The sequence below is a fragment of the Sciurus carolinensis genome, unplaced genomic scaffold, assembly GCF_902686445.1.
Source record: "Sciurus carolinensis unplaced genomic scaffold, mSciCar1.2, whole genome shotgun sequence".
NCBI lineage: Eukaryota > Metazoa > Chordata > Mammalia > Rodentia > Sciuridae > Sciurus > Sciurus carolinensis.
This window is the reverse complement of record NW_025920140.1, coordinates 410275-419814: the sequence shown is the minus strand read 5'-3', so window position 1 is coordinate 419814 and position 9540 is coordinate 410275. Positions and strand designations below refer to the sequence as shown.

The 9540-nt window shown below is 42.1% G+C and overlaps 1 protein-coding gene across 1 annotated transcript; it reads left to right on the top strand.

The window, feature by feature from the left end:
- Positions 1-8873: 8873 nt before the first annotated feature.
- Positions 8874-9179, top strand: LOC124974246 (non-histone chromosomal protein HMG-14-like). Its single transcript, XM_047537661.1, has one exon. The coding sequence runs from the start codon at positions 8874-8876 to the stop codon at positions 9177-9179; it is 306 nt and encodes a 101-aa protein (XP_047393617.1).
- Positions 9180-9540: the final 361 nt, after the last annotated feature.

The following is a 9540-nucleotide window of genomic DNA, read 5'->3' as shown; positions in this document are numbered from 1 at the left end:
TGATGACGTATTGCCGCTTGGACAAACAGATTAGTAGATGCAGTTATAAATTTTAAAGCTTCTTGTTGACCAATTTGAATACTACTGGCTCCAGCATCAATTATTCTAATCATTCAGTCCAAAAATTTCTCATTAGGTCTCTGGGTAAACTTTGTTAAGATATCATTTATTTCTTGCTATGTAAAGTCCTCATGTACAATATAAAACTCTCCCCTCCCATTGGCCTGAACTTTTTCTTGTCTCCTAGATAAAGGTTTTGCCTGTAAAACTGGAGGATATTTCTGCTCATCATCTTTATGAACCTCATCATCCAAAGTATCCCAGTTCACATCATCATCATCCTCAGTATCACCCTAAATGTCCCCATCCCATGTATCAGGATTGCAATCAGACTTTGCAGTAGCAATTATGGCATGTACTTTCTTCACATTTACCTTACCCTTATGTTTTTATATTTATACTTAGCACACCACACTGTAACCTTCTCAGCTACATTCTGATAGTTTTGAACCTGATCTCCCAAAATAAAATTATGATATTGCAGCATAGCAAATTTATTTTGTAGTTCAGTGAGCTCCTTTTCCATAGCTAGTTTTTCCTGCAATAAATCTTGTGTCTGCAAACCCTTTTTCCAATAGGAGGACAGCAGAACCCATACTCGAGGAGCAATAGCAGTAAACTTTTTGCCTTTATCTACCAGCACAGTCTGCAAAATCTCAATCACTTGAGGGGGATCAGCCATTTATAATTTAACATCCCAATGTTCCCCCAAACCAGTCCCTATGTCCCATTCCAGAGCCAAGGAGCTAAACTGAGCATCTTCCCATCTGGAAATATCACATATGATACATCTAACTCTGTCCTTTTTCTTAAACAATGGCATTGCTTTGGTACCCCAGAGGATTCTGCCAACTATGCCAATTTGTCTAGAAAAGTATTTCCTGTTGCTGTGCATAGATTTATAATTTATATGGGCCAATCCGCTGAATGTACCACCACAAGATGTATAGGAAAAGATAATATTTATAAAGACATAAAGAATATACAAAAGGAGAAGCATCCCAGGTAGCATACCAACTCAGAACTAGAAAGACATCACAGGCAAATCACAGCATACATAACCAAAGAAAGCAGTCTTGTCACCTTTGAGTTCTTATCTCTCTTAAATACACTGGAGTAAACATACAAAGTTATAGTCTGGAGACACTGGGCTCAGAGCCACCAGTACATTTGGTCTACAGACCTGGATCTGGCCAGGAGCCAGGACTTGAGAGCAGAAACCAGATGTCTTTAAATTCTTCTTTTTTTTTTTTTTTTTTAGTGTTCTTGGACAGAGAGCTTATCTGTCCTTGAACAGGGGCACTGCCAGACCACTAAGCTTCTCATGCAAGTTGTTTAATCCTTACCCTGATTTCACTTTTTGAAAGCACTCTTAAACAGGACTCCAATTTTCTCTACAGAGCAGAAGAGTCTTCGTTTGCCATGGTGCAGTCAGGCCTTTCCACTGTGACCTCAGGAAGAATCTGCGGTGTGGGTTCCAGGTCACAAGAGTCACTCCTCAAACTTCATGTTGCTCAAGTCTCAGAAAAACCCTCTGGGGAGGGAAACCACCTATTCTCCACCTGGAGCCTGGAATCCCTGAGGTATTCACACCCAATGAGCCTGATGCCTGCCCCTTCCACCTGGATTACAGGAGCTCTCCCATTTGTGCTCTTAAGTCACAGGAGCACTGGTAACCAAGTAAGGCATTGTCCTCAGTGGAATTGAATGCAACTGAATCATTGAGAGATCAAGGATATGAATTTCAGCCCATATCTCACTGTAACATATCTTGAGAGTAAAAGTTACAAACATACCAAGAGGAAGATTGAAATTGGATGAAGAATGTTTCCTTTCTGCCATCAAATACAGGTCCTGGGAATAGAGACCCCAAGCGCCATCACCCCTGGCCTTTGCCCGCTTAAATTTTCAGACATCTTCTCGCTAAGTTGATGAGGCATTCCCTCATTGAAGGAAACTAGCCTTTCCCAGAGGAACATCTTCCTCTACCTCACCCATACCTGAGATGTTACAGAAGATCCACAACCATCACTGGCTTGTGCATTTTGCACAGGATTCTGTTGGTTAGAATTTTCCAAAGGAAAATGCCAAAAGGAAAAGTAAGAAAAGAAATTAAGAAAGTGTCAGTAAATTGTGAATGTAATGACTGGGATGCAATGGTGAATGATCCCCAAAATCTCCTTTCATACTAACAACATGAGCATATTCTAATACCCACAAAATCCTGCCTCTCCTCATGCCCTGTCCTCCATGGAAAACTGATATAATTTTCTGCTCAGAGATCAGCTACAAATGGTTTTCTCCTTTAGTAAAAATGGAATAGTTCTTTCGCTCAGGACACACACCTAGACTGTGGTTCTTCACATGCAAAAATATTTATTTGGAAGATTGCTGTGAAAAGGAAAATTAAGATTTCCTTAGTCATTGATTTGCTTTGTCAAGGGTTGCTTCTCTGCATAGAACTTCACAGACACAGAACCTGAGAGGATTAAATCAAGTACCTTAAAGGAGCTATCCCTGTGCTAATGATGTAACCCATTTGGCAGGGTGCTTGCTTTGCAAATGGAAAGAATGGGGTTCAAATCCCCAGCACCCTGGGGGAAAAAAACACACAAGAAAACCCACTTCTGAGAGAGCCAACCTTCCATCCCCAAACCCTTTTTTTTCCTACTTTGTTATTCATTGTAATCAACACGGTTCAAGAACTACCAGTTTCACCTGCAAGCAATTTCCATTGACTCCTTTCAGCCAGGAACTTCCCTTGAAGGGACCACTGCAACCTCAGTCACCTGCATTGCTTAAGAGTATGTGTTCCTTCACATCTTTCAACTCTCATTAGTTCATATGTTATTTCTCACTCATGAGTATGCTATGCCCATCTTTTTCCAGCAACTCCTTTCGGTAGCCAGTGTGCACCAGGTTATAGTGGCAGAAAATTCAAAATGACACCAACTGGTTCTTGCCAACTTTGAGGCTTTTTGGACAAAATCCCAGATTGCTTCCACACCTGAGCACTTTCCATGTGAACAACAGGTCAAAAGACAGCCAACCTTGGCCCTGATATGTTTAGTCAGATTTATTTTGCATTGGCTTGAATATGACTTGATGAAAAATGGTAGGATTTGGGGTTCAATTCATATTAGTTAGTGCTGATAGCATTTAAGAGAAAAGGGAAAATTTGCCACCTAAACTCCCAGTATTACTGGAGTTCCAGTGTCGAAAGGAACAGAGAACTTGTGGAGACTCTTCTTACTTTTGATGGATGTCCTCAATACATGCACTGTAGATGTGGGAAAAATATATGTTGATCTCATGTTTACCATGGATCTTCAAATTTTCATATTGTGCTTTGTAGAGTAAGGAGAAAAAAAATTATTCATTGCAAGCAGTCACACCAAAAAAGTAAACCAGAGACATTAGGCAAGTTGCAGATTGGTGGTGGGTAGAAGCAAGTGAAGAAATAAAAAGCATTTCACAATTTGCAAATGTCTGTGGTAAAAGATCCTCCTAAGTAAGACCTATCCCACATTCAGATATTCTGAACCACTCCTGTTTTGATATTCAGTTTTGGGTCTTCACTTTTGCCTTTTTGCAGAGCTCTTTCTGTTTACATTCATGATGTGGTGCCATCTTTATTTTGAGAGCTGGATTCAGTGCTGCATATTCCAAATTCAATTCATTTAAATTGTAGTTCATGGTAATATGTGGTGTGTTTTAAAGAAAGCCTTTTATCATGGTTCTTGTTCCAGAAAAGCTATGAATGAGCATGTGTCTAATCAGCTGTCCCTTGAGAGGAACAAGACAGAGCCATGAGTTTGCAGGGCTTGGAGGTCCTAGCAAGGGAAATTAGGGTCTGTAATTATGGTTGCTTACAGAATGAACTGGCAAGAACTACTTCCTGTATTGGTAGACTATGTTGAACCTGAAGACATGTCATAGAATTTGAGGGTGGATGATGATGGCTGAATAGTTTTAGAATGTCTCTTTATTGAAGTAGGCTTTCAGAACCAACAGCCTTGTGCTTTTGGTCCCAACACAATGTCCTTGTTCTCCCTCTTTGAATATTCTTTGGAAGCTTCTCATCATAGTCCTTTCAGCACAGTGCATGTTCCAATGTGGAGTTATGCCATGTGATGTTGTGTTCCTGGTGCCATCAGCAGGCTCTTCTATGATCCACTGACTTGTAGTCAGCATCCTCCAGGGACTGCAAAGAGGAATGGTGGAAATTTTCCACAGGGACCTTGTACCAGTATGGCATTAGTCTGGTCAAGACAAAGAACACATGTTCCCTACAGAAACCCAGAACTCAAGTGCAATCACCACTTGCCATTTCCTGTTTATATTTCCTGATATCAGCTAAGTTGATGAGGCATTCCCTCATTGAATGAAACTGGCCTTTCCCAGGGGAAACACCTTCCTCTACCTCATCCATACCTGAGATGATAGGTAAGATCCAGAACCAGCACTGGCTTGGGCATTTTGCACTGCACTCTGCTGGGTAGAAGTTTCCAAAGTAAAATGCCAAAAGGAAAAGTAAAAAAAAAAAAAGATCAAGGAAGTTATCAGTAGATTGTGAATGTAATGGTTGGGAATTTGGGGATGCAATGGTGAATGATACTCAAAATCTCCTTTCAAACTAACAACCTGAGCATATTTTAATATCCACAGAGTCCTGCCTCTCCTCCTGCCCTGTCCTCCATGTATCACTGATATAATTTTCTGCTCAGTGATCAGATAAAACTGTTATCCTCTTTAAGTGAAGACTGGATAATTCTTTCCCTTAGGACACACACCTAGACTGTGGGTGTTGAGATGTAAAAAAGGTTATTTGCAAAATTGTTGTGAAAAGGAGATTTAAGAATTCTTTAGTCATTGATTGGCTTTGTCTAGGGTTCCTTCTCTGCATAGAACTTCAGAGACACAGAACCTGACTGGATCAAATCATGTACCTTAAAGGAGCTGTTTCTGTGCTGACAATATAGACCATCCCAAAGGTGCTGACTTTGCAAGCAGAAAGGCCTGGGTTCAAATCTGCAGGGAGTGGGAAATAATAGCAACAAGAAAAGACACTTCATGGGGTGCAAGCATCCTCTCCTCTCAACCTTTTTTTTTTTTTCTACTCTGGTAATTAACAGAATCAACCCTTTTCAGGAACCTGCCAGCAATTTCCATTGACTCCTTTCAGCCAGGAGCTGCACTCAAAGGCACAAGTGTATACCCAGTCACCTGCATTTCTTAAAGGGTGTGTTCCTTTACATTTTTCAACTCTCATCAGTTCAGACTTTACCATTCACTCATCAGTATGCTATTACTATCATTTCCAAGCAAATTCTCCTCATTGGCAATGTGCACCAGGTTGCAGTGGCACAAAATTCAAATTGTAACCTCACTGGCCCTTGCCAATTTTGAGGCTTTTTGGACACACTCCCAGATTTCCAGTGAAGGGGACTTCCACACCTGAGCACTTACCATGTGAACCACAAGGTCAATTGGGAAACCAACATGTGAAGGCAAAAGTCGTCTGTCCCTGGCCCTGATTTCCTAGTCAGTTTATTTTGTATTGCCTTGCTTATGATTTGATGAAAAATCAAGGTAGGGTTTGGGGCTGAATCCATGTTAGTTTTTGCTGATAGTATTCAGGAGAAAGGGGGAATTTACCACCTACTCTCCCACTATCATTGAAGCTCCGGTGTCAAAAGGAAGAAAACACTTGTAGAGACTCTTGTTAATTTTGATGGATGCCCTCAATAGATGAACTGTAGAAGTGGGAAAAGCATATGTTGTTCTCATGTTTACCAGGGTTCTCAGAATATTGGATTGTTCTTTGTAGTGTAAGAGAAAAAAAAATGAAAACCATTCATTCCAAGAACTCATGCCAAAAGAAGGAAACCAGAGCCATGAGGCATGTGACAGGTTGGTGGTGGGTCGATGCATGGCAATAAATGAAAAGAATTTGAGAATTTGCAAATATCAGCAGTAAAAGTTTTCTGTTCAGTATGGTTGATCCCACATTGAGATATTATTGAACCACTCCTTATTTGATAATCAGTTTTGGGTCTTCACTTTGGCCTTTTAGCAGTGCTCTTTCTGTTTACATTTGTGATGTTGTGGTGCAGTCATTACTTCAAGAGCTGGATTCCAAATTTAAGTTGTTTAAATTGTAGTTCATGGGGATACATGGTGTGTTTTAAAGAAAGCCTTTTATCATGGTTCTTGTGCCAGAAAAGCTATGAACCACCATATGTACAATCAGCTGTCCCTTGAGAGCAACAAGACAGAGTCACAAGTTTACAAGATTTTTGAGGTCCTTGCAAGGAGAATTAGAGTCTGTAATGATGGTTGTTTACAGAATGAACTGGAAAGAACTACTTCCTGTATCGGTAGAGTATGTTGAACCTGAAGACATGTCATAGAATTTGAGGGTGGACGATGATGGCTGAATAGTTTTAGAATGTCTCTTCATTGAAGTAGGCTTTCAGAACCAACAGCCTTATGCTTTCAGTGCCAACACAATGAGCTTGCTCTCCCTCTTTGAATATTCATCTTGGAAGCTTTTCATCATAGCCCTTTCAGCATGGTGCATGTTCCAATCTGCAGTTATTCCACGTGATGCTGTGTTCCTCATGCCATCATCAGGTTCTTCTATGATCCACTGACTTGTAGTTGGCATCTTCCTGGTGTTGCTAAGTGGACTGGTGAAAATTATCCCCAGGACATTGGACAGGCTGGCACTAGTCTGGGCAAGACAAACAACATATATGTGAACACAGATAGGCCACTCATTTCTGCATCTCAAGGTTAGTTGAGGTGGCCCTGAAATTTCTCAGTAGGTAAATTTCTGAGTGCATCTTAGTGGTAAGGCTACAGGCAAGGAGGTGTTGCCTTGTAGGTGTGTAGTGACCACAGAATATCTCTCCTAGCATGTCAGCACCAACCTATCATCTGTTCGACATCCTGAGTGAATGACTCCCAGGACACCACTTAAGACTTCAGGAAATGTATCCACATTCACCTAGAAGACCCACTTCCCAGATTCCAGCTGTACCTGTCTAAACTTTCTAGGAAAAAAGAAGCAAAATGCAAGATTGTGTGTGAAGTGTCCCAATTCAAAGATCACTTAAACCACCTTGCTCACTGCATGCTCCACTGTCATGAACTTTCACAAGTCATCATTTGGTGTGGTTGCTAGCGCCCTAGGCTAGTTTCCTGAATAGGATATCCTGGGTGTGCCCAGTCCTGGAGGAGAGGTTTAGGAAGGAAATAGCACTGGAGCCAGTACTGCGCTTGGTGATCTACGTGTCCCCAAGCATACCTCCACCAAAACAAGCCCACTGGAACTGGTGGGGGATAACTGCCTGCTGTCATGATACCCTGTGTGGCCACACAGGTGCAACGACACCTAGTGGACCTGAAGTTTAGTGTGAGCTGTCAGACTTCAGAGGAGTTCCTTGTCCTTCCTGGTCCCAGAGGTATCCACTGACCACGGAGCTGTGATCTACTGTCCGAAGAGCTTAGAATCACATTTTGGAAAACCTCAGTTCCCTGGCACTCACTCCCTTCTTCTTTCCTCTGACCATCACTTCTGAGCTGATGCTTGTTTTCAATCTTGGTCTGAAAAGGCCAGGAGTGCAAGATTCTCTGGTTTCCATGGGAACCATGATGCCATGATGCTGTGAGGCCTTTCCTTTATGACCTCAGGAAGAATCTGCAGTGAGGGCGCCAGGTCACGGGAGCCACTCCTCAAACTCCATGTTGCTCAAGCCTCCAAACAAAATCTCTGGGGAGAAAAACCAACTGTTCTCTATCCAGAGCCTGGAATCCCCTTGTCATTCACACCTGAAATCCCGGATTCCTATCCCTTCTACCTGGATAGAGGAGCTCTCCCATTTTTTGCTTTTCTGTCACAGGAGCACTGGGAACCAAGTGAGGCATTGTCCTCATTGTAACTGAATGCAACTGAATCATTGAGAGAACAGGAATATGAATTTCAGCTCTTTTCTCAATGTAACAAATCTTGAGAGTGAAAACTACAAACATACTGGTACTGCTACTTACCGGTGATGAGTTCTGCTCCATCAAATGATGAAGTTTGAACTCTAGAGAAGCATGCAAAGGCAAGCATATTAAGCAGGTTTTATTTAAAGTTAATAATACAGACTTCTCCCAGCAGGAAGAAGAGGGCCATGGCTGATGTTTTAAAGTTCCCAGAAGTGAGCACACCCTACATCTTTTACAGGTTAAAATCATTTTGTTCTCCAATTCTCTCCCCCTTATCATTCCTTCCTGCCTATGTGACTAGGCCTGGTTTTGCATTAAGCGAAAAGTCATGGGCAGGGGGAGGGCCAAGGTGATTCAGGCAGAAAAGGGCAGGGGGCATTAATTAGTAGCTCCATGCTGCAGTCCTTGATAAAGGCATGTAAATTTGATAATCAATGTGCTCTGGAGTTCTTTGACATACCACTCTTCCAGGGGTAGTCTCCAACTTCCGGAGGCAGATAGCTTCATGGCTTCATTTCCTCAATTTGACCAGGTCCCCTATTTCTACACTATCTGTCCTTAATTCTGGCTTCATTCCCCCCTTTTGCTTTAGGAACTCCTTAGTGCTGTAAGGTAAAGGGGGCGCTGATCGTTCTGGCTGCTTCAAAGCTGGAAGGGGGCAGTGAGGGGCAAGGGGTTTGGAGTTTCCTTTTAAAAATTGGGTCAATCGGGATCACAGCAGCCTGGGTGGTGGGAGCAGCACGGCGGCTAGGCAGTGGCAGCCAGGCAGTGCAGCTTCGGAAGGCTCCCACAGCGCTTGCATGTGCCCCACCAGGATGCCCAAGAGGAAGGTCAGCTGGGCCAAAGGTGCGGCGAGGGAGGAACCCAAGCGCAGTTCAGCAAGCCTGTCGGTTAAGCCTGCTCCAGCCAAGGCAGATGCCAAGCCCAGGCGGGCAAGAATAAATCTTCTGACAAAAAAGTTCAAACAAGAGGGAAAAGGGAAAAGGGGAGCAAAGGGAAAAAAGGCTGAAGTGACTAACCAAGAAACAAAAGAAGATTTACCTGCCAAAATTGGAGAAACTAAAAATGAGGAGAATCCTGCCTTTGATGAAGCAGAAGAGAAAGAAGCCAAGTCTGATTAATCACACACCATGTCCTATCAGTGGTCCTGTTTCCCTTCTTGTACAATCCAGAGGAATATTTTTATCAACTATTTTGTAAATGCAAGTTTTTTAGTAGCTCTAGAAACATTTTTAAAAAGAAGGGAATCCCACCTCATTCCATTTTTTAAGTGTAAATGATTTTTTTTAGAAGTGAAACCATTTACTGGTTGTTTATTTTTGGGTACAACCAGAAAATAGTGGGATATTGAAATATGGGAGGCTTGGACTGTCTTGGGTGTCAGCTTAACATTCCATAGGTGGGGGGTTATTTTTATATCCTACAATACAAAGCATATTAAATGGCAGTTTGGAGTCACACTCTTGCTTTTAATGTCTTGAA

Excerpts from the sequence above, each read along its gene's own strand:
- LOC124974246 (XM_047537661.1), top strand. The coding sequence starts at position 8,874 with ATGCCCAAGAGGAAGGTCAGCTGGGCCAAAGGTGCGGCGAGGGAGGAA.